The sequence below is a fragment of the Ixodes scapularis genome, unplaced genomic scaffold (assembly GCF_016920785.2).
Source record: "Ixodes scapularis isolate PalLabHiFi unplaced genomic scaffold, ASM1692078v2 PGA_scaffold0__279_contigs__length_252992795, whole genome shotgun sequence".
In the NCBI taxonomy this organism is placed as follows: Eukaryota; Metazoa; Arthropoda; class Arachnida; order Ixodida; family Ixodidae; genus Ixodes; species Ixodes scapularis.
This window is the reverse complement of record NW_024609835.1, coordinates 221,121,414-221,148,428: the sequence shown is the minus strand read 5'-3', so window position 1 is coordinate 221,148,428 and position 27,015 is coordinate 221,121,414. Positions and strand designations below refer to the sequence as shown.

General features: G+C 48.8%; 1 protein-coding gene across 1 annotated transcript in view; it reads left to right on the top strand.

Moving 5' to 3' along the window:
• The window catches only part of LOC121836116 (immunoglobulin-binding protein 1b-like), an 89,318-nt gene extending 63,756 nt beyond the window's left edge, over positions 1-25,562 (top strand). Inside the window, exons 9-10 of the mRNA XM_042290858.1 lie at positions 8,085-8,227; positions 25,293-25,562. Of these exons, the coding sequence (XP_042146792.1) occupies positions 8,085-8,227; positions 25,293-25,333 (184 nt within the window). The 3' untranslated portion in view covers positions 25,334-25,562. The remainder of the gene's footprint in view (positions 1-8,084; positions 8,228-25,292) is intronic.
• Positions 25,563-27,015: the final 1,453 nt, after the last annotated feature.

Below are 27,015 nucleotides of genomic sequence, written 5' to 3'. Positions count from 1 at the left end.
CAACAAACAATGAAACTGTTGTTACCGAGCTGTACGAAAGGAGGTCAAGCCTTTTGTCTGGTCAGTTTACATAGTGGTTTTTTGGGTTTCAACCTGGCGCAGTGAAGTCTGACTTATCGACAAAAGCCTTTTAGTACAAAGGTTGATGGTTAATATTGCATTTGCATCTTCATTCACTGTTTAAAGTGCTCTCCCCTCTCCTAAAACAAATTTAACTCCTGCTCAAAGCATCTCTACACTCTGGTGCCCTCCGAGAAAACCAAAGCAAATAATGTCACAGGTCAAGTGTGACAAAAACATAATCTCTTACTGTTATGTAGGATAAGTGGGCGGCATTCCACAAGAATGCGCCGTTTCCTGAATTACAAGTTTTCGGTGTTTTTGAGTTGAAAGTTGTGCGGGCATGGCACAAGCGAGTGCGAACGTTCCTTCAAGCAAACTGCGACTTACTGTCGAGACCGGTTATAACGAAGCAAACGGGAGTCGGAAATCCCTTCGCTATATTCACTTCTTCGTTATATATGAGCTCATACAAATAACATGAAAAAAAAAAAAAAAACACTGGCTGTCATGGGCAGATGTTTATCGAGCCTGCAGAAAGTGGTTGAGGCTTCCCTGCATGTATACAGTGAAACCCGTTTAGAACGAACCCACATACAGTGAATTATTGTCGATATCAAACTCAAGAAAAATTTAAATCAAAATGTATGTAAAAAGTACTTTTTACAATGAACAACATATTGGCTATATCGAACTTTTTCCCCTGGGAAGGCTTCCAAAAACACGGAAACAATCGTCTTTCAGCCAATGCCTTGCCCGAAAAAGTGTAGGAGAGAAAAAAAAATTCCAAAAGGTCGAGCTGCAAACAAAAATAAGCGAAGAAAAGCGATTCTGAAGGGGCACGGAAAAAAAATCTTTTAGGTGCAAAGCGATTGCTTACGAAGAAAAACAAATAAAAAACGGAGATAAGCTAAAAAAAAAAAAATCTTTCTAGCGCGTCGTTACAAGGCGGAAGCGAAGAGATAAGAAAGAAAGAGAAGTTCTCGCCTCCTCTCCCTTCGCGCCCTGTTTCACCTAAAGTCACTTTAGTTTGACTTAGGGGGCTTTCATGTCCCGCCGAAGAGAATTTGAAGGCACTCTAGTTTGACCCTCCTCACCTTGCGCGTTCACTTGGGGCTTGACACAATAAGCCTACTGCATTTCAGATTCCAAAGCATTGTCACATGCCGTTGAAAGTGTCAACCACAGGCAAAGCTCTCTCTCTCTCACTCCCTCCTTCCTTCTCGTTAATTTGGTCGTCGTTTGTTTTCTTTCTTGTCCCCATTGCACTTTCTGTTCACTGTGCGGGCCAGCTAGCTCACGCCCGAAATGATGACGAAGCAGCGGCAGGCTCTGCCACTTTCCAACGAGCTCGACATCATCAGTCGTGTGGAGCACGGCGAAAAGAAATCAGACGTTGCCGCCGCCTACAAGATCCCCAGAAGTACGCTGAGTACAATTCTTAAAAACAAGTCTGCTATCTGAGACAAGGCCCGTGAACAGCCAAACGCGGACAGCAGGCGCATCCGCAAGCCAGAATACGACAAGGTGGAAAAAGCGCTGTACTAATGGTTTTTGGGACATTCGTGCGCGGAACCTGCCCGTCTGAGGACCGATGTTGCAAAGCAAGGCTAGAGATTTTGCATCCCTCCTGAATGTTGAGGGCTTCACCGCTGGATCTGGGTGGCTGCAGCGATTTAAAGATCAATATTTAATCGTCGAAAAAGTCATAGCTGGGTTTTGCAAATGGGTTTTGCTATATCGAACTACTTGCTATATCGAACTGATCGTAGCGTTTCATGCTGTTCGTTATAAACGGGTTTCACTGTACTCTGCTAGATCAAAGACGCTTCTCGCCAACTGTGAGAAGCTGCAATCGAAAAAAGATCCTGCTATGTACGGACCGTGTCGACAGCTGTTACGGCCCAGCGGAGGACGCTGGCTGTGGATGGCATTCTTTACGTTTATGCGCACTTCGTCGAGGATGGCACGCTTTTGATTCAAGGAGATTGCCTTTGTCTTACCTGTTGAGGTGCCGGCAATGCCGGGACACTCCATCGTTGAGTGGCGATGATTCGCTGAATCGGGGCTGGAGCGAAGTAGGCTTTCGCGCAAGAGCAACCTCATCGACAACACGCCGACACGGATCACGAAGCAAAGAAAGAAGCGCACACGGCACCAAATTCGCACTCAAGCTTGTCTGTCGTCGATATAGAGAGCCTAGATTTAAGAGATGGGGCAACTGCTTGATCAGGCTCACATGATTTGTGGACCGTGTTTGCAAAACGAGCTGCTGCGTACAAGGAGTCCAAACTCAAAAGCATTCGGCTTTTGCAAACATGTCCGCCTCTCCGCCCAGTTTCCTCGCTACACTGGACACGCAACAATCAGATGCAGGCATACTTACTGCTCCGTCCCTTAAATCTAGGCTGTCTCCGTCACCTTGGCCGGTACGTTGTCTCTTGCGTTTCAAACACCCCTATCGGCATGCCACGACGGCTTCTCCGCGAGTGATGCGGTAAAGCTGGTTCCCGAATTAGGAGCGAGCAGCAGACGACATTGCAGAGTCTGCCGCCGGCGGCCTTTCCAGCATCTTCTGCAGCCTGTCCTGGGTGGCTTCTTGGCTACAGCACCAAAGTGCAGCAATCCAAAAACTTTAAAACTTTGCAATTTTTTTTTTTATGGTATTGCATTTTTTTTTTGCTGTATCTACAGGAGCCGCTTAGTTTCCTTCACTCAAAACAGACACAAATGCATTAAAAAGTTGCAAATGCAGTGATGTGATTGCTGCGCCAATTGCGCCAAACTGCGCCAAGGGGCTAACCTTGCTACATCCTGCTACATTTTGCCACAATATAGATAATCTGCGCCAAACCTGCGCCAAAAGACTGGTCGCCTTTCAAAACCGAAACTAAACTGAGTACCGAAATGGACCATGCGTGTGTTATGTGGCGCAAGCGGCCGCCCGACACAAAGTACCCTGCATGAATTGTGCATCCAGTCTTGCATGGTTTTCCCACCGTCTTGCGTTTCACGCTCTCGTCGTCTCGTGGGTCTCGTCTCTCATATTTTATATATATATTTGGGACGATAGACGCGGGTGTGTGCGGACGCTCGAACGCTATCGTGCCGGGTACCAGCCATGCCGTCGTGCTGTGAAACGAAGCCACATTTTTACGCTGCGGGAGTTACTTTGCGAGCTGAAGCACTCGCTCCTGAAAGCACCGGGCGTGGGAAAACTATATTTGGTTCAGTCACCGTGGTCCCGCGACGTCGGGTGTTGCCATCGTAGCTGCAGATATGTCGCTTTCTAAAATTAAACGAAGTGTCGCCATATGTTCATCAACATTCTTGTTCTTGTTTAAATCATACAAATCCCTCTAACTCAAATACAGCTGTGTAGAATTATTGATCACCTAGGTTTCTCTCGGTGGGCTTTCTTTGGAGGGACCCCGTTACGTGAAAAATCTGCCTCAGAAGGAAGTTGGTGAAGAGAAGTGAGCTAAAGCAAAGAAGGCAATGTCTGCACGCTGAACCCACACAGCGCGCTTGTTTGTCCCGGGTTCAGTCGTTGCTCATAGCGCTCGAAGAACTTCCTGACCCTGGCTCGCTATGTCTTGTATCGATGCGCTCTGGTTCGTTCGTTCGTTCGTTCGTTCGTTCGTTCGTTCGTGCGTGCGTGCGTGCGTGCGTTTTTAACTTGTACCTTGTTTGCTGACCTGGCAAGCGTGCTGATGGACTGTTTTTTTTTTTTTTTTCGTATGCTCCACAGTTATATTTTGCATACAATTTTGGGAATCAGTTGGCGACGGAGCGGAGTGGCATGGTTTCGGTTTTGATCGAACAGCTATTGTCGCTTGCGGGACGACGCACGCGCAACTGCAAGCCTGCCGAAGTTGCCCTTACGTGCATGCGAACATGGTTACACAAAAGAAGCACCAGCCGGGACGCTTGCAATCCATTGTTTTACGTTTGCTTACTTTTGACGAAAATCTGACACGTTGGGAACCAGTAAAACGGTGGCAAGCGGTTTTTCGGAATTCCTAGGCAATGACTACAGCACTGTACACTTCTGGGATCTCTCAGCAGTAAAAAAGCAGCCAGTTCCGTCACAACACGTCACGTCAAAACACAACACAAAGTGCCCTTCGTTTGTACAGCACTTCAAACGAATATTTTTATTATTCTAACAATATCTGCTCTAAAAGCCACTTTTGCTGCTCCAAAACACTGTCTTGGCTGCTCAAAAAAAAAAAAAAAAACTTTTGCTGCTTCAAAACACTGTTTTGGTTGCTCCAAAGGCCACATTTGCTGCTCCAAAACACTGTTTTGGCTGCTCCAAAAGGTGCTCCAAAATGGCTTTGGCCAATCACATCACTGAAATGGGAATGGGAAATTGTTGTCACTTTGCTGTAGCGCTATTTCGTTATAACCGGTCTCGACAGTAAATTGAGCTCCCTAAATATAGCTTTTTTGTCCATAGTGGCTCCTCTTTCACCCTCCAGGTTCATACAAAAGAGTGTTTCCCCTCCCCTTTCTTATGGCGGTTTTATGTCCACAAGTTTTGTGCCAAAGAGTTCTTTAACAAATCCTCTGACGTTGGGATGGTCTACCAAAGTAGCGGATTAAGATGAGTAGTTTTTCATCCGGTGATCATAATCCAATCAGAGACAGCGCGAAAGGCTCATTTTCGAATTGGCAGAAAAATCTGCCGTTTCAGAAATCTGAAGTAATCGGAGAGGTAAAGTTTGCCTTTTTAAGTATCGGCCGATTACTTTTTCTCTCAGGTAATCAAGTAATGTAGTTGAATACTTTTTAATTGAGGGTAATTGTAATTGTAATCAATTTTTTTCTAGTAATGTCTACAAGACTGTTTGAAGTACAACCTTATGCACCTCGTTTGTAAAGACAGGGCTGTTGGCTCCCAGCTCACCCCACATTGTACAGCTCCGTCTTATTCGAGCAGTCCTAACGGGTAGAGCCCGTTAGGGCTGCACATCTGTGAATCACACGTAGATCATCGATATCCGCAGTCAGCTGGTGGATCTGGACAAGAATTAATCAGATTTGGCAGATTTCGGATCGGATGCAGATGTCGGGGGCTGCGGATGCAGGTCAGACTCGGATACCTGCGGGTCCGGATCTGTGTTTTGCCGAGGCGGCTCGTAAATGCGTGCGACTGCAGTGTGTAGAGCGAATGAGTGAGTCATACTATGAAGTGCATCATTGAACATTTTGTGGGAGCAAATCGCTCTCTTAAAAAAAAAGGTGCCACTTGGGAAGGAATTTGTTTTGAAAATCGCTTGAAATTTGAGAAATGCTCGATTCGCACCAAAGGTCCCTTTAGGGTGTTTTTTCTAGCTGCAAATGGGGGTGGGGTGTTCCCAGAAAAAGTCAAAACTGCAGGGGCGTCAACTGTCCCGGGAAAGTGTGTTCTTGTTTGGCAGGTAAAGAGTGGAAAACGTTCCTTGGGGCACAGAAAACCCAAAACGTACAAATCACAAGAAAGTAGAAGCCTCCTTCCCTGTGTGGCGTGTGTATTTTCTTTTTCTCCATGTTTGGCAACTGGCTGCGTGGTTCAGAGCATGCAGTTGCGGATTCGCATTTATAACTGAAACCAATAGGAGGTGCTGCCATTATTGAATATGTGTAGTGCAATATTTTCCTAGCGGTGTACTTTCGTCTTGCCACATACATATTTACGAGGGCTTCGCTGCACTGCGTAACCGCATTCCCTCTCCCACTTTTCTATTGTTTGACCTAAATAAAATGAAACAATATTACTAGTATGTTCTTTGTAAGTTTTCAAGTGTAGAAAATTTGTGTCTGCTGAAGTGCTAAAATAACAAAAAAAAATTAAAAGTTTTTTTTAGTCCATTTTTTGGGCAGTGTGTTGCAGACTCCCAGGACGATCTCATAACTGCGGTCATCTTTCCAGTGACGCAAAGTGTCTCTGGAAGGATGATTGCTTACAATATAAATATCATAAAACAGAAAGCAATGAAATTACCGTATTTGCACGAACGTAACGCGACCACGAATATAACGCGAGGGCGGGTTTTGATGCCCTCAAAAGGGAAAGAAAAATTATTACTATTATAATGCGAATCGAGGACGTGTCAATTTCTTGCACTCAAGGGCATAGCAGATGTGAAAAGTCAATGGAAATAGAAGAAATCTCAGTTTATGTTTTGACTGCACTCATCCTCACTGCTCAGGTCCTTCCGTTTCCAATCCACTTGGCGACGATGCAGATAAGTGGTAGTTCCGTTTTCTTCTGTGTGAGCTCCTCGGCAGCCCACAATCCAAACGAGGCACGAAGCAGAAGCACCAACACCAGATCACCCTGGAGCAGAAACTAAACAATGTGCAGGCAGAAAAAAAGACTGCTGAATCCGGTACACGATCACACTTCTTATTCTGGTCCCTCTGCATAAACAAATGCCCCGTGTTGCACGATTGCCTAAACTGCGTAAACGCGGTTGGTGGTCTTAGCTTGGCTTGTCTCGAATTGGCCAGTGCCCGCATTCCTGCATGGCACGCGCGCGCGCTGAGTTTCTGCGGCGTGCGCGTGTTGTACAAACACAGAAGCGATAAAAATGCTTTTTTATATTTTCTATTCGCCCCTTCACGTGGCCCAACAGCTAATAAATTCCCTTCCACACCCCCATTTCTTTTCCCACCGGATATTTTTCATTGAGCCTGAGGGATGGCTTTCTCCCCTGGCTTTCTCCAGACTCGCACGCCTTGTGGCTGAACTCGATTCCGAATATAACGCGAGGTGTGTTTCGGAGCAAGTAATTTTGAAAAAATACTCGCGTTATATTTGTGCAAATACGGTACTTTCCCCGTATTCCGACTTGAAGAGTTCTTTGTGCGAAAATTAGCAAACGGCTTGTGAGGTACCATCCAGATGTAGTTGTTTTTTTCATTCTCGTTTGATTTTGTGATGTGCAATGAATGCCCAAAATTGCAGGCCAAATGTGTTTCCAGATTTAACAGATGCAGTTCGGATGTGAATACAAAGTACGGATGCGGATCTGGTGCGGATTATCAAACTGTTATCAGCGCAGGCTCTTCTAATGGGGATTGCAGGTCAAATGTGTTTCCAGATTTAACAGATGCGGTTCGGATGCGAATACAAAGTATGGATGCGGATCTGGTGCGGATTATCAAACTGTTATCAGCGCAGGGCTCTTCTAATGGGGATTGCAGGTCAAATGTGTTTCCAGATTTAACAGATGCGGTTCGGATGCGAATACAAAGTATGGATGCAGATCTGGTGCGGATTATCAAACTGTTATGAGGGCAGGGCTCTTCTAATGGGGATTGCAGGTCAAATGTGTTTCCAGATTTAACAGATGCGGTTCGGATGCGAATACAAAGTACCTATGCGGATGCGGATCTGTTGCGGATGATCAAACTGTTATTATCGCAGGGCTCTTCTATTGGGGTGAGCCTCCTGCGTAGAGGTAGGAAGCGTCAAGCAAAGGTTCCCAACGATGCAGTTTAGATTGCTCATGCTGCAGTTGTCGTAGTAGTTAGAACAGTCATATTTGTTTTCTTCATAGTAGTAGTATCAGGCTCCTAAGGTCTCCAGGAACCTCTGTGAGGAAATCTCTGAACATTCTTCTTCCCTCTTCCCGTTCACAGCAAAGGGTAATTGCGTTGTGTATTTGTTTTGACGGCAGGAGGTAAGTTGGCCTCAATGGGCATCTGGTGCCTCAGACGTAGGTGAGAAATTTCTCCAGTGCTGTATACGACTGCTAACCTATAATCTTCCAACGTGAATTGCGCAGCAGTATTATACATCTGCACATCAGTACAATGGTAGCCTAGATTGAAGTGGACGGGGTTGGGGATTGAACACCGGGTTTTGCAGAGTGAGCTTTCGCTACCCTAGTGTTTCTCCGCTTGCAGTAACAGCGCAATTCTTGCATGAACGCGGAGGAAGGCCGGGACAATGCTGAACTCGGAACTCCTCGAAGTTGCACAGAGATGTGCAACGAGGAAGGAAACGTAAACGAAGGTGGACGCGTGCGCAGCTGGAGCCTGCAGGACTGGGCTGCCGACCCTGAGAAGGCGTCGAGGGAGCTGGAGGAGGAGGACACTCAGAAGGAGAAACTGCTGGAAGAGGACGACAAGGACGCCCTGACCTACCTGCGCTCCATGGACGACTGGAAGGACGGTACGTCCTGGCTTGCTCAGTATATACCCCCATGGTCGCTGACAGCGTGAGAACAATTGTCGAAGGTGGGAAGCTGAGGGTAGAACAACTGATGTTCCCGCCTGCCATTCTCACCTTTTCAGTGACTGTAGACTTTTCTAGCGGCAGTCTCGAACCAGGCGGTTTAGAGCACGCATCCCTGGTCTCGGGACGCCAGTGTTGCTCGAGTGCACTGGGCTGTGGGCCTTCTCGTCGGTGTGCTGTGGCAGCCTGCGTGGGGGCAATTCCTTACACTGGTTGCAACTAAATTGCTGCGTTTTATCGTTGTTGTTTTTTGTGGCAAAAGGAAGTTCTCGGGACCTTTGAGAAAGCATTCTACCATCTTTGGAATAAATACAAACATGTAAACGCTATTTTTAGTGAGTCCGCGCGCAACAGAACCAATGCAACTGGAATGTTTGTTTTAATTTACGCACATTTTTTACGCCGCCAAATCTCGGCAGTGCCAATCTACAAAGCTCTTAACTGTTGAAAATAATTCGTCACGCGAGATCGCCGAAAAGCACAGGTATTCCCCGTTACAACATGAAATTCAGCGATTCTCATTGACTGAACAACACACTGTATGTACCCCACGGTGGCGCGTCATCCGAACAAAGTGTATTTGAGAAAGATCTCAAATAACGCAGCATATCCAAGCTACCGTGTCAACGACAGTCGCTTTACGACGATTGGATGGAATCCGACTCGTTAGGGCGCGTCTCGAAAAAAGCTTGTCTTTTGCAAGGCACCGAAGCGAAGAAACGAATGCATCTGAACCGTCCCCTACCCGGCACTCGACGAGTTATTTTTCGGCGAGACCACGAAGGCTTTCCAGAGGTTATCTCGGCAGAGATATTCTTCGAAGGACGTCGAATGGCCCGGGTCACGGGCCTTTTGACGTTAGTCTTTTTCGTTTGTTTTCCGCAAAGCCCGAGCAGGCTACGAGCCCCAGTGTTCCCCTACTCTCACGGTGGAAGGTAACGCAAAAAAGATAAGCATAATGAATAGGCGAACGAAGTAAAATCTTTTGAGAAAGGGCGGCAAACTCTAAACATACAGTATTGGTGGAGATTCGCACTGACAGGGTTTCCACAGCCCAGAAGGGTGGCGGAACTTTCTGGCCGAAGGGGTCGCGAGAATCATAAAATGGCGCCGGCATGAGGGCTCTTTTTGGGAAATTCTGTAGAACACAAGGCCCGAATGTTTTTTCTTCAGATCTTATCACTAGTGAATCCACGCAGTACCGCCTACTACCGTATTTACTCACATAATGAACGCACTCGCATAATGAATGCACCCCCCAAAACGGATACAATATTTGGATGTTTTTTTTCCCTCAGGTAATGAATGTACTTCCAATTTCTAGCTCCGCGAGCCTCGAATTATGTCCAATTTAGCTTGCCACCAAGTCAGTTTTCTTTTGCTGCCAAGCGGTCAAGCCAAGTCAAGCCGAGCGAAGCCGCTTTCATAATGGCTGCAAGCAGCTGCAAGTGTATACAGGGTGTCACAAAAAAAAAATTACAAGGTTTTTTTCACCGCAAAAATAAACTAGGCATCGCCGAATGCTCATTCTCCACCCAAAGGTAGCGCACAACCGGATGCCAAAGTTTCAGCCCGATCCGATACCTTATTCAAAAGTTATAAGTGATTTTGTGAAAATTTCAGTGGAAAATGGAGCCCATTTTTGCCTGTTTTCAGTTTCTGGTGCCATAGAGCCCCATGTATTTGAAAACTCCGTCAACTGTCATTTTCCCATTGAAAGTTTCATAAAATCATTTATAACTTTCTGAGTAAGCTATCGGATTGGGCTGAAACTTTGGCATCTGGTTGTGACCTCTAGCGCTACCTTTGGGCGGAGAATGAGCTTTCGGTGATGCCTAGTTTATTTTTGTGGTAAAAAAGACAAGCAATTTTTTTTCGTGACACCCTGTAGTTGCAAAAGTGATCAACCATGAAACCGAACGGTACACACACTTGACGAAGCTTGGGTCAAGGAATTGCCCAGCCCTAGACATTCTTCGCCTATGGATGCATTGATGTCAACAAACACGCCATCGTCTGTGGTCCACTTTCAGACAGTGAGTGAAAATGGTTAGGCCTAAGAACGGTCGCGTTGCTCTCCACGCTGAGTGAGCTTCATAGGGCGCTTTTTCTTCGGCAAAAGGCATGCCAAAAGTGCCCTCAAAAAGGTGTGCAATTTATAGAGCATGATTACTGTGGCACGCCCACGACCAGCCATAGGCATGGGGACTGTCACGATCTTTCTGGAACGTGGACGAAGGGGCCTAAGCACCCGCCGAGGAGAGACGACACGCAGCCTGGTTGTGAGGGTGGACGATGACTGGCCCGGAGCGGCGTGCGCTCTACGGCGTTTATTGGGCGAGGTGAACAATGTTGCCCGCCGAGCCTGGCGGCCGCGGACGGGCGGACTGGAGGGGGGCGCCACTAACTTGTCACACTCCTCCCCCCCAGTTTGTTTGTTATTAAACAAAACTAAACACAATGCGCACGGCCGACACCATCTCGGCGTCTGGTCGTGCAAAGTCCCGGCCTGTCGACGATGAAGGTCACCCCGGCGAGTAGCGGTCAGGTGGCCTCCGCTGCCGTGCACTCCGCCTGGGTACAGGTGTCGACGGGCCAGGTGTGGCAACGCCGGGCGCTGCCTGAACCGGTCGCGCTCCACCCGGTGGAGCTGCAGGGACCGGGTTTGGGAGTGGCACTGGTGCCACGGGAGTGGCGATGCTTGTCGCCTCCGGGGTGGGTGGCGCTCCGCTGGCCACGACTGGTGCTGTTGGGCCCCCTGCAGGCTGGTCCTCAGAAGCGACGGCCGAGGGTGGAAGCCAGGTCCCTAGGCGAGGCCTGACATGGTCGGCGTGCTGGTGCCAGGTGGTCCCGTCGGGCATGCAGACGAGCAGCGATGAGGCGCTCGCTGGTGAAACCACACGCCCGGCAGACCAGGGTGGGCCAGGACGAAAGTTCCTGGCGTACACCGACGCTCCCGGCTCCGGCAAAGGCCCGGGACGGCACCCTCGGTCAGCAGCCAGCTTCTGCTTCAGCTGCTTCAGGAGCGCTGTGGACCGGAGGTCTGGATGCAAGACGTCCAGGGGGGTCTTGACCATCCGGCCCAGCAGAAGCTCGCAGGGGGCACGGCCAGTGACCTCGTGAGGTGTGGTCCGGTACTGGAATAGTACCCGGGCCACCTGCGTTCGGAAATCCCCGGGCTGGCTCTTCTTGAGCTTGTCCTTGATGGTCTGGACCACTCGCTCGGCCGCACCATTGGAAGCGGGGTGGTACGGCGGAACCAGCATCCGGCGGATTCCATTCCTCTGCAGCCAGTCGAGGTACTCGGCGCTAGCGAAAGCGGGACCATTGTCAGACACGATAATGTCCGGCAATCCCTGCGCCGCGAAGACTTGCCGCAGCGCCGCAATGGTCGCGCTCGCCGAGGGACTGGTGACTGGCAGTGCCTCCACCCACTTGGAGAAGGCGTCCACTACCACCAGGAAGTAGTGGCCCTTGAAGGGTCCCGCATAGTCCACATGCAAGCGGGACCACGGCCTCTGTGGGAACGGCCAGGGGGTGATTTCCACGTGGCGCGAGGCTCGCTGGTTCTCCTGGCAGACCTGGCAGCCTTGCACCTGGTGCACGATGTCCTGGTCCAAGCCAGGCCACCAAACGTGCAACCGTGCCACCATCTTGGTCTTTTCAATGCCAGGGTGCCCCGCGTGCAGCAACTGCAGCACCTTGGCCCACAGACTTTGTGGAATCACCACCCTGGAACCCCACAGGAGGCAGCCTTGCTCCAAGCTCAGCTCGGTGGTCTTGTGGCTGTATGCCTGGTGACGCAGCTCCTCCCCTCGGGAAACCGCCTTGACCACCTGAGACAGGACCGGGTCCCGGCTGGTCGCCTGCGCCACCGCAGTTCTGGTGACCACCCCCGGGTAGGCCCGCTCCAGCAGGAACACGTCAGCTGGCTCTGGAACGGCAGCAGGCACCTCCGGCAGGGGCAGGCGGCTCAGGGCGTCGGCAGGTCCCAGGTCCTTCCCAGGGCGGTAGACCAGCTTGTACCTGTAGGCTGCCAGCGTCAAGGCCCAGCGTACCACACGAGGCGATGCTTGCACTGGGACTGCCTTGTCAGGTCCCAGCAGCCCCAGCAGCGGCTTGTGGTCCGTGACTGCCTCGAACTGCCGGCCCCACAGGTACTGATGGAAGCGCTGGACCCCGAAGATGAGGGCCAAGCCTTCCCTGTCGAGCTGGCTGTAGCGTTGCTCTGCCGCATGGAGACGACGAGAAGCAAACGCCACAGGGCGTTCCTGACCATCCTGACCCCGGTGCGACAGGACGGCTCCTACCCCGTACGGCGACGCATCCACGGTGAGGACCACAGGCTTGGCCGGGTCGAAGTGCACCAGCACTGGAGCCTTAACGACCAGCTCCTTGCTGCGCTGGAAGGCCAAGTCCTGCTCCTTCTTCCAGGTCCACTGCTGACCGTCACGAAGCAGTCGATGCAGCGGCTCCAGATGCGTCGAAAGGTTGGGCAGGAACCTGCTGTAGAAGTTGATGAGGCCGAGGTAGCTCTGAAGCTCCTTCTTGCTCTTGGGCTTCGGCGCCTTGAGCACGGCCTCAATCTTGCGAGGTGCCGGGGCCAGGCCAGCCTGGGAGATGATGTGTCCCAGGTACTCCACGCTGGGGGTCAGGAACACGCACTTGTCCAGCCTCAGCTTGAGACCGGCGTCCTGTAGTAGTGTCAGGACTTTGCGCAGGTTCTGCAGGTGGTCCCCGTCGTCGGTACCGGTAACCAGGATGTCGTCCAAGTACACCGCCACGTGCCTCATGCCCCTGAAGAGGTTGTCCATCTCTCTCTGGAAGATGGCTGGGGCTGAGGCTACGCCGAACAATAGGCGCGTGTACTGGAAGAGTCCCATTGTTGTCGAAATGGTGACATACTTCCGGGTGGCATCCTGGAGCACCAGCTGCTGCTGGTAGGCATCTCGAAGGTCGAGCTTGGTGAACTTCTGTCCCCCGGACAGAGCCGACCAGAGATCTTCTACCCGAGGCAGCGGATACTTTTCGACGGTAGCGACGGGGTTGATGGTGACCTTGAAGTCCCCGCAGATCCTGACGCGGCCGTCTCGCTTGAGGACTGGAACAATTGGTGCAGCCCACTCGGAAGTCTTGACGGGCACCAGGATACCCTCTCGCTGCAGCCGTTGCAGCTCCTGGGTGACCCCGTCCTTCAGGGCGAACGGCAGCGGACGCGGCTTGAAGAAGCGAGGCCGGGCTCCCTCGGGTACGTGGATGCCAACCGTCGTGCCGGCGAAGGTGCCCACCCCTGGCTGGAACAGGGACTGGAAGTCGGTCAGGAGGCTCGGGACGTCCTTCACCACGTGCAGCGCAGCTTCTTGGTACTCCGGCAGCCGAACACCCAGCGAGTGAATCCAGTTCCGGCCCAGCAGCGTCGGTGACGACCCCTTGGTTAGGTAAAGGGGAAGGATTGCCTCCCTGTCGCCAAGGCGAACGCTGACTTGGGCCCGACCCTGGACCTGGGAAAGCTGCCCGGAGTAGCTGCGCAGCATGACGTCAGACGCCTCGATGAACACGCCAGGGAAGGTACGCTTGAACAGCTTCCCGGGCATGACCGACACGCTGGCCCCTGTGTCCAGCTCCATGGTGATGGGGTGGCCGCAGATTTCGACGGACACCAAGTACGGTGGCACGGACGATGGAGGCTTACTCGTCTGCCACACGTCGAAAATCTGCGGGTCCTCGGCCACAACGTGGACCCTGGCTGAAGACGAACCCGGGCCTGGTGCCGCTCGTCCCCGCCGCGTTCTCTTGCGACGGCCACCCTGGCCGCGGGCTTGGCTGGCACCCGGGCTTGAACCAGGCTGCTGCTGCTGCTGCTGCTGGCCGCCGCTCGTCCTCCCCCCTCGGCAGACACGTGCGAGGTGCCCAGTTCTCCCGCACGTGAAACATTGTGCGTGGACGAACTGGCACTGTGAGGGGGAGTGGGCAGCACCGCAGCGGCTGCAGGCACCGCTCCTTGCCGCCATCTTGTTCACCGCCGCTTCCGTCGACGGTGAGCCGGCCGCACGCGCTATCTCGCTGGCGTCTTTCGCTGCTGCTTCCATCGCCAGCGCTGCCTTCACCGCGTCGTCCAGCGAGGGGTCGGGGAGCTCCAGGAGTCGCGTCTGCATGGCAGGGTTGTTGATGCCGCAGACGGACCGGTCCCGGAGTAGCGAGTCCAACTGGTCGCCGAAGGCGCAGGTGCTCGCTAACCCTCGTAGCGCAGCGACGAACTGCCCGAGGGTCTCCCCGTCCTGGCGGCTCCGGTTGTTGAAGCGGAACCGCTCCATAAGCGTGGACGGCGCCGGGCTGAAGTGCGAGCGCAGCGTGGCGAGCAGCTCACCCAGCGTTTTAACGTGCGGCGTGGCCGGCTTGAGGAGGTCGAGCAGGAGGCTGAAGACTCGGGTCCCGCAGCTGGCCAGGAAGATGTCCCGTTGTTTCGCCTCGGGCGTGTCGTTCGCCCGGAAGAACACATGGACCTGTTCTTCGTAGACCGGCCAGGCGGACCCATCTCCCTCGAACGGCTCGAGCCTCCCGTACAGCGGCATGGCGACAGGAGCGGAGGGCGGTGTTACGACTCTCTCGGCGGCGTGGGCCGAACCGTGCACGTTGGTGGCCTCCAGTGCCACGGTTCCTCGTCGCCAGTGTCAGGATCTTTCTGGAACGTGGACGAGGGGCCGAAGCACCCGCCGAGGAGAGACGACACGCAGCCTGGTTGTGAGGGTGGACGATGACTGGCCCGGAGCGGCGTGCGCTCTACGGCGTTTATTGGGCGAGGTGAACAATGTTACCCGCCGAGCCTGGCGGCCGCGGACGGGCGGACTGGAGGGGGGCGCCACTATCTTGTCACAGAGACTTGCCACTGTACCCTGCCATGTCATATTGGCACCTAAAATGACATTTGCACAAAGTGTGTAAACGCAAAAATTTTACCCCGCCTATATGGGTGAAAATTTGGGAAACAAAAGTTTGTTCATGATGCGAGTAAATACAATAGCTTGCTTCAGCAGTGCCACCAGCACATCTCGCAGAGTCTAGTAAAAATCGTGGCGCCGGCACGTGGCGACGTCGGACGCCTGCTTGGCCTAGCGCCAAGCAGGCGTAGTTTTGTCGAACTTTGGCTCGTTCGTTGCTTCGGGCAGGTCGGGGATCTGCCGACGTCGACGGTGAGTGCGGGCCTTCTTTTCTGGATGGTACCGTCTCGCTCCAGTGTGCAGACATCTGGCATGCGAGCGGTATAGAGTGAGTGACGGATGGAGGGTGCACGCTGCAATCGATTGAACTTTCACGAGGACCGGACATTCGAGACTCGAAAGGAAATTGCGAGAACAGACTGCCTCTTCAAGAGCAGAAAACCGCAGTTACTGCCGTTGGTTCTTTTTGTCTCGTCGGACTGCAATTTACTCTAAAGGGCTCTTCGTAACAAACACGTGGAGTGGATCTGCATCCGACATAAATTGGGCATGGAGTCTATTTGCAACATGTTTTCGGGTCGACTGCGCGTCGTTGGAGCTACGAGACGGAGAGGGCAAGCAAATGATGTCGTGGTGGTGATTGTTGCAATCAAAAGCCTGCCCCCTTTCTGTCCCCGTTACTTTTATTTTCGGACGGAGAATGAGAAATTCACAGCCGTGAGTGGATGTGATTGACTGCATACTGTGATTATGTCTTGTGAACTTCCCAAAAACGGACTTGGAGACCGAAAATTTGCTCCGAGAAATAGCGCCTGAACACAGTCGGGAAACACACGATCATTCTCCAAGACGCGTGGTGCAGACCCGCTTTCCACGTCTATGCTGACAGCCATCGACAGGTCCAGCAGCCACGCATACCGTTTAAAGTGTCTAGACCAGTGGTTCTTAAATCGGGGTCCGCGGACCCTTTGGGACCTGCGAAGGCATTCGAGGGGTCCGCGAAGTCCTGCCTCATCAGTCGAGCCCGGGAAAAAAAAGTTGTGTTTTTACCTGGTCGAGACGAAATGTTTCAGTTTGGGGCGAGTTTCCTCGTGTGTATGTCAATAAGAAAGGTCTACTTTACACTAGCCCTTATTTAAATGCATATTAAATCATTATAATATTTAACCTATACCTTTTCAACAGGGTCCTCCATCGTCTCCGCCGATCCACAAGGGGTCCGCGAAACATCGACGGTTGAGAGCCACTGGTCTAGACGTTTTGGCACTGAACAAGGAAAAGAGCTGAACAGTGACTTGTGTGCCAGCTGCCACTACTTTTTGTAGGGGTGTGCAAATATTGAAATTTACTCATACCAGTCGAATGGTAAAAATCTGACTGAATATTGAATTGAATATTAAATATGTGTGCAGTACAGTGTAGACCACTTACAACGTAACCGCTTATAGTGCGGGACCGGGTATAACGCAGCTTTTTTAAACCACCGATTCGCCTCCTATAGAACTCCATGTAATTACATACCGCTTAAAATGCAGGCGCGCAAAGGGAAATACCGGTTATAGTGCGGTTTTCGAAACAGCCCGGCGACCGCGCCGACTGATCGACGCAGAGAGCACGCTTCCCTGTGCGACACTAGATAACTGCGCGAGCCGCAAGCGGCACTCGCGGGGCAAGGAGGTTGCTTGAAGAAGCAAGAAGAAGCGAAGAGAGAGGCTTCAGTTGCCGTAGCGACGGAGGGACGCACGCACATGTCATTCACGTGCGTACGTCCCACGGTGCAGAAAGGCTCTTTAGGTGTAGAGACTCTGCTCTCTGCCGCGACCAGATAATGACACCCCGCGCGCTTCGCTTGGCGGAGCCACCCCCAGATGGCGCCGTAAGTTTCAGGCCATCCGGCAGCACACCCGACCGCCTGTGCTAGCTGCCTGCACGGCGTGCAGCTTGCTTTCCGGTGGCTGCGGGTTCGCGTACGATGTGCTATGTAGGTGAAGCCATTCAACTATCATCTCTCTCGGCACACTGAAGTTTTCATAACCCGAAAAATGGCAAACGGACAAACAAGAGTAACTCCCCAATGCCAGCCGACGCAGCAGTCTATGAGTGAAAAAAAAAAAACCACCTCTTGTAGATAATTTGTAGCCTAGCTTACATTCCGTCGTTTGTTTCCTCAGTAGCGCAATAGTAACGTCGGGAAGCGTTTGTAAAATGAATAAACTCTGATTGTACCGCAGGTAAACGACAACTTGAATGTAACCGAAAGAAAAAAAAAAAAAAATGCACAAAAATAAAGAATGATTTACAGAAACTTTGTTAACGGATAATACGGAACTGATTGGTTTTAAGCACCGTCCACATGACTTTTCTAAAAAAGAAAAATATATTGGGTTTGCGAATTCCCGTTGATTCGACTGGACTATTAATTATTTTTTTTCAACATGTGGGGCAGCTAGCGTTATTATTCTTTTACATTTTAAGGCAACCTTTGAGTCCTGTTAAATTAAACTGCTGGCCGAATTGGTACAAAGTTAAACATTTTGCACGCAGAAGCTAATGAAATCAACAATTTTTTTAAAGGTTCACTTTGTTAGTACACTTGCATTTGCTTGTTGCAGATTGCAGCGAAAGTTTATTGTAACCACACTGGTCAAAGAAAGCAAACCGGTTTTATTAGTGGCACTTCCGATATAAGTATAATAATAATATCATCACAAACTTCAACAAAAAATTTGAAAAAAAAACGCTGTTCAAACATTCTTTAAAGGGGCCCTGCAATCATATTTAAGCGTCTACCTTTTTTGCGGTTTTCACGTCTCTTGAAGTTCGGGCGAGCCAGCGGGCACGGAGAGAGTAACTAAATATTAGTGCGTCATATTTTAACCGGGCGACGCGGAAACCTCCTCCACCGACGAGGGCGACCCGCGGTACCGAAAGCGCGCAAAATGTGACGTCTTTGGTCCTGGGCTTACTACTGGTCAGAGCCGCAAAAAGCTTCTTTTTAGTCGAAATACAAAATATAAGTGTCGCGAACCGTTTCAATTATGTATGAAAGTAGTTTTTGTTTACTATTTTAGATCAGAAAAGAAACAAATGCAGTTTAGAAAGTACGGAAACAAGAAATGACCCGTCGACCTATCCGCCACCAGGCGGTAGAAAAGGCGGCGCATACTAGAAAGGAGTAGTGGGATCTGGCGCCGACACCGAAAGGTCCCGGATGTATGCGGCGGCGCTGCGGTCGTATCGACGAGAGGATCCGACCGGCTCCGAGCGTTCCGAAGGCCTTCGGTACCTTCGGCGAGAAGCTTTGTCTTGCGGTTTGGCCGTTTCGCGATATGGCAGCGCAAAGTGGTTACCATTCTGAACTGATCTTTACTCCATGTTTGCTGTCGTTTGTGGCCAATGAAGTGTCATGCCGAATCAGTGTTTAATCGCACAGCAAATGCAACGAGAGCCGCTCTGGCTGCCCGCTGCATACAGCCTATTCAGAACATGCACTAGTGGCGCCCTCTTGCGCCGTCGACACGGAGTGCGGCAGCCGTGAGCGCTCGCAATGAGCCCACTACCCCTCCACTAGTTCACGGCCACTCAAGCAACCAAGGACGTCATGAGGGAGGTTATTTTTTGCTTGTTTTTGTAATTTTAATTTGCCTATAACTTTTAGAATAAAGCGAATTTCGAGAAAAGAAAAGTTTCACTGAGTTACTACGTTCAGTGCGCTCAGGTTCGGTGCAAATTAAAAACCAGTAAAAAAGTCCTTGCAGGGCCCCTTTAATGTATGACACACTCTATAGCTGCTTTTTGGAGTTCTTTGCCACATTACGAGTCGCACAGTCGGGACTCTTTCTTCTTTTCTCGAAACTGCTTCTTTGCATCTCGGTATTTCCTTTGCGGTACTGTCGCATTCTCATGCAATCCGAACCCTTTTGCACGTTCGATTGAAAACGGAGAAGCATCAAAGCGTCTGCATTCCACGAAAACGCCAGACAGAATCCGACCCTGAACAGATGGGCAGTCTGTTGTGTCTGTGCCTACTGCATGCAAGGCAATCTCCTACGAGGCGCCTTCGATTTGGAGGGAACAACGACCGAGCATCGGGGCCGAGAGGAAGTTGTTGACGTCGAGGCCAGCTTTCGAATGCGGCACTAACCGACCAATGGCATGACAGCTCCAGAACCCCGAGTTTTATTATATAAGAACCTGTCCGGCTGCTTGTTCGGTGCTCTCCTTTTGCCAGTACGTTACACGATATAACCATGTAAGGAAACTAGTCTTTCGTCCTGTTAAGTTTTCCTGATCTGTTTCCCCGACTGTCTGGCTAGGACGTTGTTCGCGAGAGAGGTTGGACGCCAGTGAGATAGCCATGCTACCGGAGAGACCAGGCTGGGCGTCGACTCAAAACAAGACAAAACACAGAACGACACGGACAAAGTCTCAAACGCAGCTACAAACTTTATTTGTGGTCCCCCTCTTTTTCGCTTCCTTTTCCCAAAACCCCTAATCCCTTCCCTCTTCCTTTTCCCATGCCCTCCGTACATTCAAGCCAACGATAAGCTCAGACAACGCCAACACAAAGCTGCCGACAGATCCCCTGTCAAGACGCACCGCAACACCTCTTGGTCATCCCGGTTCTCCCAAACCAGTCAGCCGCAAAATTTTTGCGACCTCTGTATTTAAGTGGACGGACGTGTGACTGATGCATTCGGCAGACGTCTTTATCCTGATCGTCTCTTTTACTACTATTTTCAAGTCGTTTTCCCTTTCTAAAATGTTTACGTTTCCCCAGGCGGGAAAGCATTCGGTGCATTCATTCAAATGTTTGGCTGTTTCCGAATTCGGATCTTTGGTTTTTACATTTCTTTTATGCTCAATTCACCATTGCAAAAAAAAAAAAAAAATAGTGTGAAACAATTAGAGGCAGCATAAGCAATGGGTGACTAGCCCACATTCCGGCGGAAAGCCGGCAACCGGACGGCCTGAATGTTTTGGCGCCCTCCAGGGGCAGGCGGAGAAAACATAGGAAAGGAGGGGACGTGATGTGTTCGCCGTTCCGACGAGGCAAGGAGAGGAGTCTCCACACCTAAAGAGCCTTCCTACACCGTGGTGCGTCCCTCCGCTCTGTGCGTTGGAAACAACCGCAACGACAGACCAATCGCAGGTCGAGGACAAGTGTTCGCGCGCGTTGCATACCGGTCGCGGGCCGGCCGGCCGGCTGCTTCTGTCCGCAAACATGGCGTCGGTTTTGATCGTCGACGTAGGCGGCATATTGAAAGTTCAACTTTCCGCGTAAAAGCGCTATCCTTGACTGTGAATTTTCGTTGTGTGTCGCTATGATAACCCAGCATGTACTGGAAGGGAAGATCCACCTACTCGTGCAGCGATGTTGTGGCGGCACTCTCAAGACGGCAGAAACGCCCGTGTCGTTGTGTTTGTTTACTTCGACTACAGTGGTGCTTTGCATTTTTGTTTTCGAACATTGCCCGGATTTCTTATTTGGAGCATTTCATGCCCGTGCTCAAGTTGAAGGTATTACTGGCACGTACCGTATAAAGGATGCAAATTTTCATGCGTTTTCATCGCCGGAGAAAAGTGATTAGGGTTAGCAATCCTGAATGCTCACAACGACCGTCCGCAACTCGCGACGCCGTTAAAAGGCTGCGCCAGGCAAAAGTCGCTCATTTCTTTCAACATGTGTGACACTTTGGAGAGAGAAGTGTACTAGTTTGGTGAAATAAAGACTTTCCTCAAACTAAGCTTTATTTTTCACCTAACGTAAAATAAATTCTTTTACAAAGGTAAGTTATCTGATGGCATGCATTTTGGCCTGAAAAATTGATGTTTGGGTTATAGCGCGGTACCGCTTTTTCGCGACTCCAACTAACTATAGGTGGCGCCACTCATTTTCCAAGATGGCGGGTTTAGTGAGAGTCAGAGATGCGTGCCGCTGTTGAGCCTGTCTAGTGGGCTGGCTTCAGTGAGCGACATAAATTATTTCAGGTAATACGAGGAAGCTAATGTTTTATGAGCGCAGATCACCTCTTTAACCTGAAAACAAGAATGGTGTTTAGCATATTAATTACGGAAGGATGCGCGTTTTAATTCTGGAGCGAAACCGAAACTTACCTCTATTTTGGATTTAATTTCTCGACAGATGTCTTAATTTTGGATTCTTTCATGACTCAAGAAGTGTCTCAACTCGTAATTATTTACTTAGAAAAGTTGTTCACGGAAACTTTATTTTGTGACATACTGTTCGATCCAGGCTGATATTCGCTGTTGTTGAAAAAATCAGTGCTGATATCTGTGCGTTCTCGCTGCCTTTTTCTCGCTCGGATAATTGTCATGAGAAATAATGACAATTATCCCAGCACAAGGGTAAGAGAATAATTCCAATTTTTACAATATGTCCACGAAACGCATAAACTAATAAACAGCTGCTCTCACTGCAACAGCCCAAGACGAAATCCGAGTCAGACAGCTGAAGTGTGTGTGTTTGCTTTTATAGCACCGCGTGATGCGTAGGACTTCATATTACATCCAGCGTTTAACTGTTTGTCTATCTTGATAACTATGTCGGAGGTTTTCATATGCTAAAAAGAAAACAGAATTATACCTGGAAAGACTATTATTGTTAAATAGAGTATTCTCGTGATCTTGGCGTTAATTAGAGGCATACATTGCCACAATTCGTATTATAATAATAATATTAAAATTCACATATTTGAATAAGTAATTATTTAAGCTCTAATATAATTTGTTGCTTATGATCTAATTTTAAACGTGCGAAGAAATATGACAATGAAAACTGTGCTAATTATCATCACTGGTTCCAATTACTGCATTTTAAATATGAATAAAATAAAAGTAGTCTAAAATCAATGAAAACATTCTAGCTAATGTGAGAAATCCATGTAAAATTACATTAATTGTGGGTAAAGTATATAGTGCTATCAAATTCGCGACTTTTGACAATCGGCAAAACGTCCAAAGTCGTCGCCAATATACCTTCAGACCAAATGCCCAAAAGTAAAAAAAAAAAGCCTTTTTTTTAATTACTAGTTTTTGATAACATTTATTTACTTTTGTATTTGCTCGCCGTCGTTTTGCCAGTCTCAGCCCTTCCAGTTCGAAGGAAAGCTTACCTGCTTGCACGTCTGCTCACTGCAGCACGTTTCGTTGGCGTTGTTAGCCGGTGAAACAGTAGTGAGTTTTAATATTGCGTATACGAGCGAACTCAAGCCCTGTGTGTTTGCGTTAGCTTTGCACGTTCCACACTGCGCGTGCGCGGAGCCCGAAATTGCGGTCTTGGATGGCGCTTGGCGATGAGGCGCACGCACAGCGTGGGGCACGCAACTTGAATGCGAACGCACACCGCTTGCGTTTGCTTCTATGCGCAATGCTAAAACTCTCCAGTAAGGTACAATCCCACACCGGCTGCAGCACTAGGTTGGGACAGTGAAGAGTGTTGTTTGCATTAGGAAATGGCATTTCGCGAGCCATGATCGCGAGCAGTTCTGCCGTGCCCGCTGAGCAGGAGAATCAGAGCACCCTCACTAGAGCGCTTCCCGTTTCCGCCGCGGTAGGGCGAGCGTCAAGCTGGAGACGCGAATAGTGCAGATTTTCGCGACTCCCCCGACATATGTTATATGCGGTCTACACTGTAATAAGAAATGGTTACGTTTGTCTTTTGCGGCAAGAGCTGCTTGCTCTGTGAAACCGTATGATTGTGTCGGTTGACTCCTTGACGGCCTGCTCGCAGCGTCCTTTTTCATTTTCTTTCACCAACTAAGGGTGTTGTTTAAGTGGTTTTGGAGCGTTGTAGCTGTTCCCGTCGGTATTTGAAGAACACTTTCGCACGACTTACACTGTGTTATGAACTGCAAGGGTTTTGTCTACCTTTGACCTTTTCTGGCTTTCATTCCTTGCTTGCTCGGTGGCTCATCAACTGTGGCTGAGGCTAGACTCGGAGAACACATTCAAACAAAGACAGTATCAGCCTTAACTAGAGCAGCTAGTGTGGCTTACCAATTTCCAAACAAAGAACACAGAGCAGTGGTGCCCATTTTGTCCAGTAAGTTGAGTTGTTGTCTATGGCAATGCAGTATTCTTATAATAGCTTTTTCTCTTTTTAATTTTCAAACGTTCATACATTTTTTGAGTAAACGGCATTATGATAGGCTAATTGAATGTCTATTTTTGTTACGCGAAAATGTGTAATGTATATCGCTAAAAGAGTAGTTCACGACATGTTTCATATAAAAAAAGATGAAGAAACTGAAGCTGTTGGTGTCTTGTGGGGCAGATAAAAGAGTTTTAATAGATAATGAATGCATCGCATGTAAATTTCGTGGATTGACATCCTGAGATGCTTGAGAATGTTCAGGGTATGCGAGAGTGCATATTATTTCTTGTTTTCCCAAATATTCGGAGTACTGTTTGAATATTCATAGTCTTTTCGAATATGCAATCCTCAAATCAATTATGTATCGAATAGGAAAAATATTCTATTCATACTCTAAATTCTCCAATATTCCCACACCCCTACTTTTATAGCGGAGCTGTTAACGGCTAGTTGCCCCAGTTTTGTGTCCGTGGACAAATAAAACTCAACACAACCCTCTGGAACCAGACAACCGGCAAGCTGGTTGTCTGGTTGCCGCCGCCGTCGCTCATAGATGGTGGCACATGGTACAGCTCCGCCGCTCTTCCTCCTTCACCAGAGTGGAAAGGCTGAAAGAATTTTTTGTCAAAGAAACATGGCAGTAATTTAGCCATTGTCAAATCTGTGCAAGATTTAATCTCTCAAGAAAGAGTAAAGTGCAATTCTAACAAAAATATGTATCTCCTAAACTTGGCATCTGAGAAGCTGCAAGTGAATTAAAGTTACAAATGCAAGAAGAAAATGTTATAGTTTGTCATTGAATTTATAGAATTCAACGAGGTTGTGGAACAGATTACTAGTGACGAGTGGAAAGGGTACCTACCTTGCATTGAGCATTTTAGGCAGCTCATTATATGATGGAACAACTGTGTCAATGAAAAACAAAACATTTAGCTTGAAATGCACATCCCATAACAAATCCTAAGCCTATTAATGCAGTGAAACCTTATTAATTCAAACTTTGGCATACCACAGTAAATAATCAGAATGAGCGGGTTTTCGTAATTATCCGAAAGTAAAATAGATAAAATCTAGTGTGAAGCTTTTTTTAGATCAGTTCGAAACATTTTTTTTTTGAAAACATGATAGGATTATACAAAAAAAAAAAAATTGGGTTGTGTGTGTGTTTATACAGCCTAGAACTTGGTCTGCCTCACAGGGGCGACGAGTCTCCCAGCTGTAGATGAGAAATTTAGCCAGTGCGGTACAGCCGCTAGCCTGGGGTCTTTAACGTGCATCACGCAGTAGTGATACACGACCGCACGCCGGTACGATGCTCATCCAGATCGAAACGGGCAGGGGTGGGGCTCGAACCCAGGATCCCTGGGTTCTGCAGCGCGAGCTTTCGCTCCATGTGCTCCGAGCTGGTGTGCGCTAGACCACTCGGCCACCGATCCCCCCAGGATTATACAAAGGAATCCTCCGTGTAGGGTTTCTGCTATTTGTGCACCCAAAGCCATACTTTCAAAGTGGCCAACCAAGCACTGGTAGAGTGTTTGAGAGAATCGAACCGCCTGCTGTGCAGTGAACGTTGGCAAGTAGTTGCACAGGATTGGGGAAGTATAGGAGCCATCTTCTCTTAGTTGGACAGGTTAACACTTTAACCTTAACTTAGCATCCACAGGGTAAAGGAATGAGAATGAAGTATATACCTGCCATCAAAAAGTTCCTTTTACGGTTCCAAAAGGTCCTCCAAAATGATTCAGATCAGTCACATCACTTCAATGAGTGTATCGATGCAATTGACTTGTACAGCTTCATATTATATGATTTTTCATAATCTTGCACCTTTATTTATGATATGTCTTACCTTGCCCTCATTAATAATTGTTTATGCAGCACTTGTGTCCACCAATCACTTAGCATGTAGTGATTAAGACGGTGCTAACTTTAACCAATTTTTGTGCAGAAAACAAGAGAGGCAGTGGAAACAGGAAGAACATGGGCTAAAACAACGGTTCCAGCCACGGCCACCCTGTCAAGGAGGAATGTGGTGAAGCCGAGCTAGAGAGACTTTTGTAATGTGCATAAATAGACGTATGACATGTGCTGCTGATTGAAAACAAATTTTGTATCTTGTTCCCTGATGGCCGAGGGAACAGACCTTGTAGGTCTGGTTATATGTCGAGCAACCATTGCAGTTTCACCAACGATCGGCATCTTTCTCTGTCTTTCGCACATCTATGTGCGGTGGTGGACCACAGCAGAGTAGTGTTAGGCAACGCCATCTTGTGGCAGCTGAAGAAAAACAAACAAAAGACTTGATTCTGGAAAATGGTTTATTCAAGAGTGGGCATTGTCATTCATTTTTGACAAAACTCGATGAAATGAAATGAGAAAACGAAAAAGATTGTTTGCTGAGCGAGCAGCCCCATTTCCATCTTGTCGTGGGGGTGGTCATTCGGACGATTTGGTATTGATAAAATATGGTTAAAGATGCCCCTGTGGCCTTCACTAGAGCTGATTCTGCCAGTTGTACTTCTTCCTTTCCTTGTTCCTTCAAATACATGCGAGTTGTGACTGTGTGCTTGTCTGTTGTCTACGTCTTTCTTTTCTCAGTCCTTTCCTTTTTGTGCGCATCTGTAACCATGTTTGACCTTGTCATTGTGTCCTCTGCATTGCCTCGTTCTTTGATGTTACGATGCTACTCAGGGCAACATTACGGGTTGTTGGTGTACCTGAAGTGGAGAAGGGTTGACATGGCCGCTACGTACCAGGGATGCCCTTGGTTTTCCATTTTCCTTTTCACTTCCACCTGTTTGAGGCATTCGACGAGCTGCTACGACGACGGTCATGGTTTGGCCGCGATTGCATCATATTTATCTCCGACGTGTTGCTGTGGCCAAGGTAGACCATTGGTTTTTCTTGTTGTTTGTGTATTAAAAGAATGCTAGATTTATTTTAATTTTAAAATTTTTTTTTAATAAAGTCTGCATTCACAGGACGTATTTCTGCGGCATTTTGCGGACTTTGTGCGTGGACATTGCTGGTTTTTTCTCTTTTTTTTTTGGTTATAGCATGTTATTTCAAACTACTATCCTTTTTTTTATCTAATGGTGGGCTTGTCTCGAATTCTTTTGTATCTTCTCATAAAATGTTTAAACGGTGGCATTCAGCATCTGCATTTAAAAAGTTAGTAGAGACAAGGCAAGCTAGCTTTACGTCTACTTGCTAATTTGTGCAGTGGTAGAACGTCGAGCTCACAATCGTAAGGGATGTTTAGAATTTCATTCATTGTTCTCAAGTTACCTCTTTTTTTCTCAGGTTGTCCTTTGACAGTTTCTGTGGTGTTCTGTCACACCTTCCCCGGCAAGCCCAGGCCTTAAACACATTCTTGATTAAATGCTTGTTTTATGAAAACTAATATGTAGAGCATTTGAACCACCTGTTAAGCAAACCATCTGTTTAGCATGGCTGTACAACATAGGATGGACCAAGAAAGCTGTCTTAACCGAATGGTGTAGCATTAAGTTATGGCCTTAGATTTCATGAAACAAGCAGTTTTCTGAAAGGAGGAGTGATCAGATAAGCGTAGGTTAATTGTCTTCAGGCACGTCAGGCATGACACAATGGTACAGTGCAATCCACTTATAACGATAATGAGAAAACCCGAAAATGCAATTGTTATAACC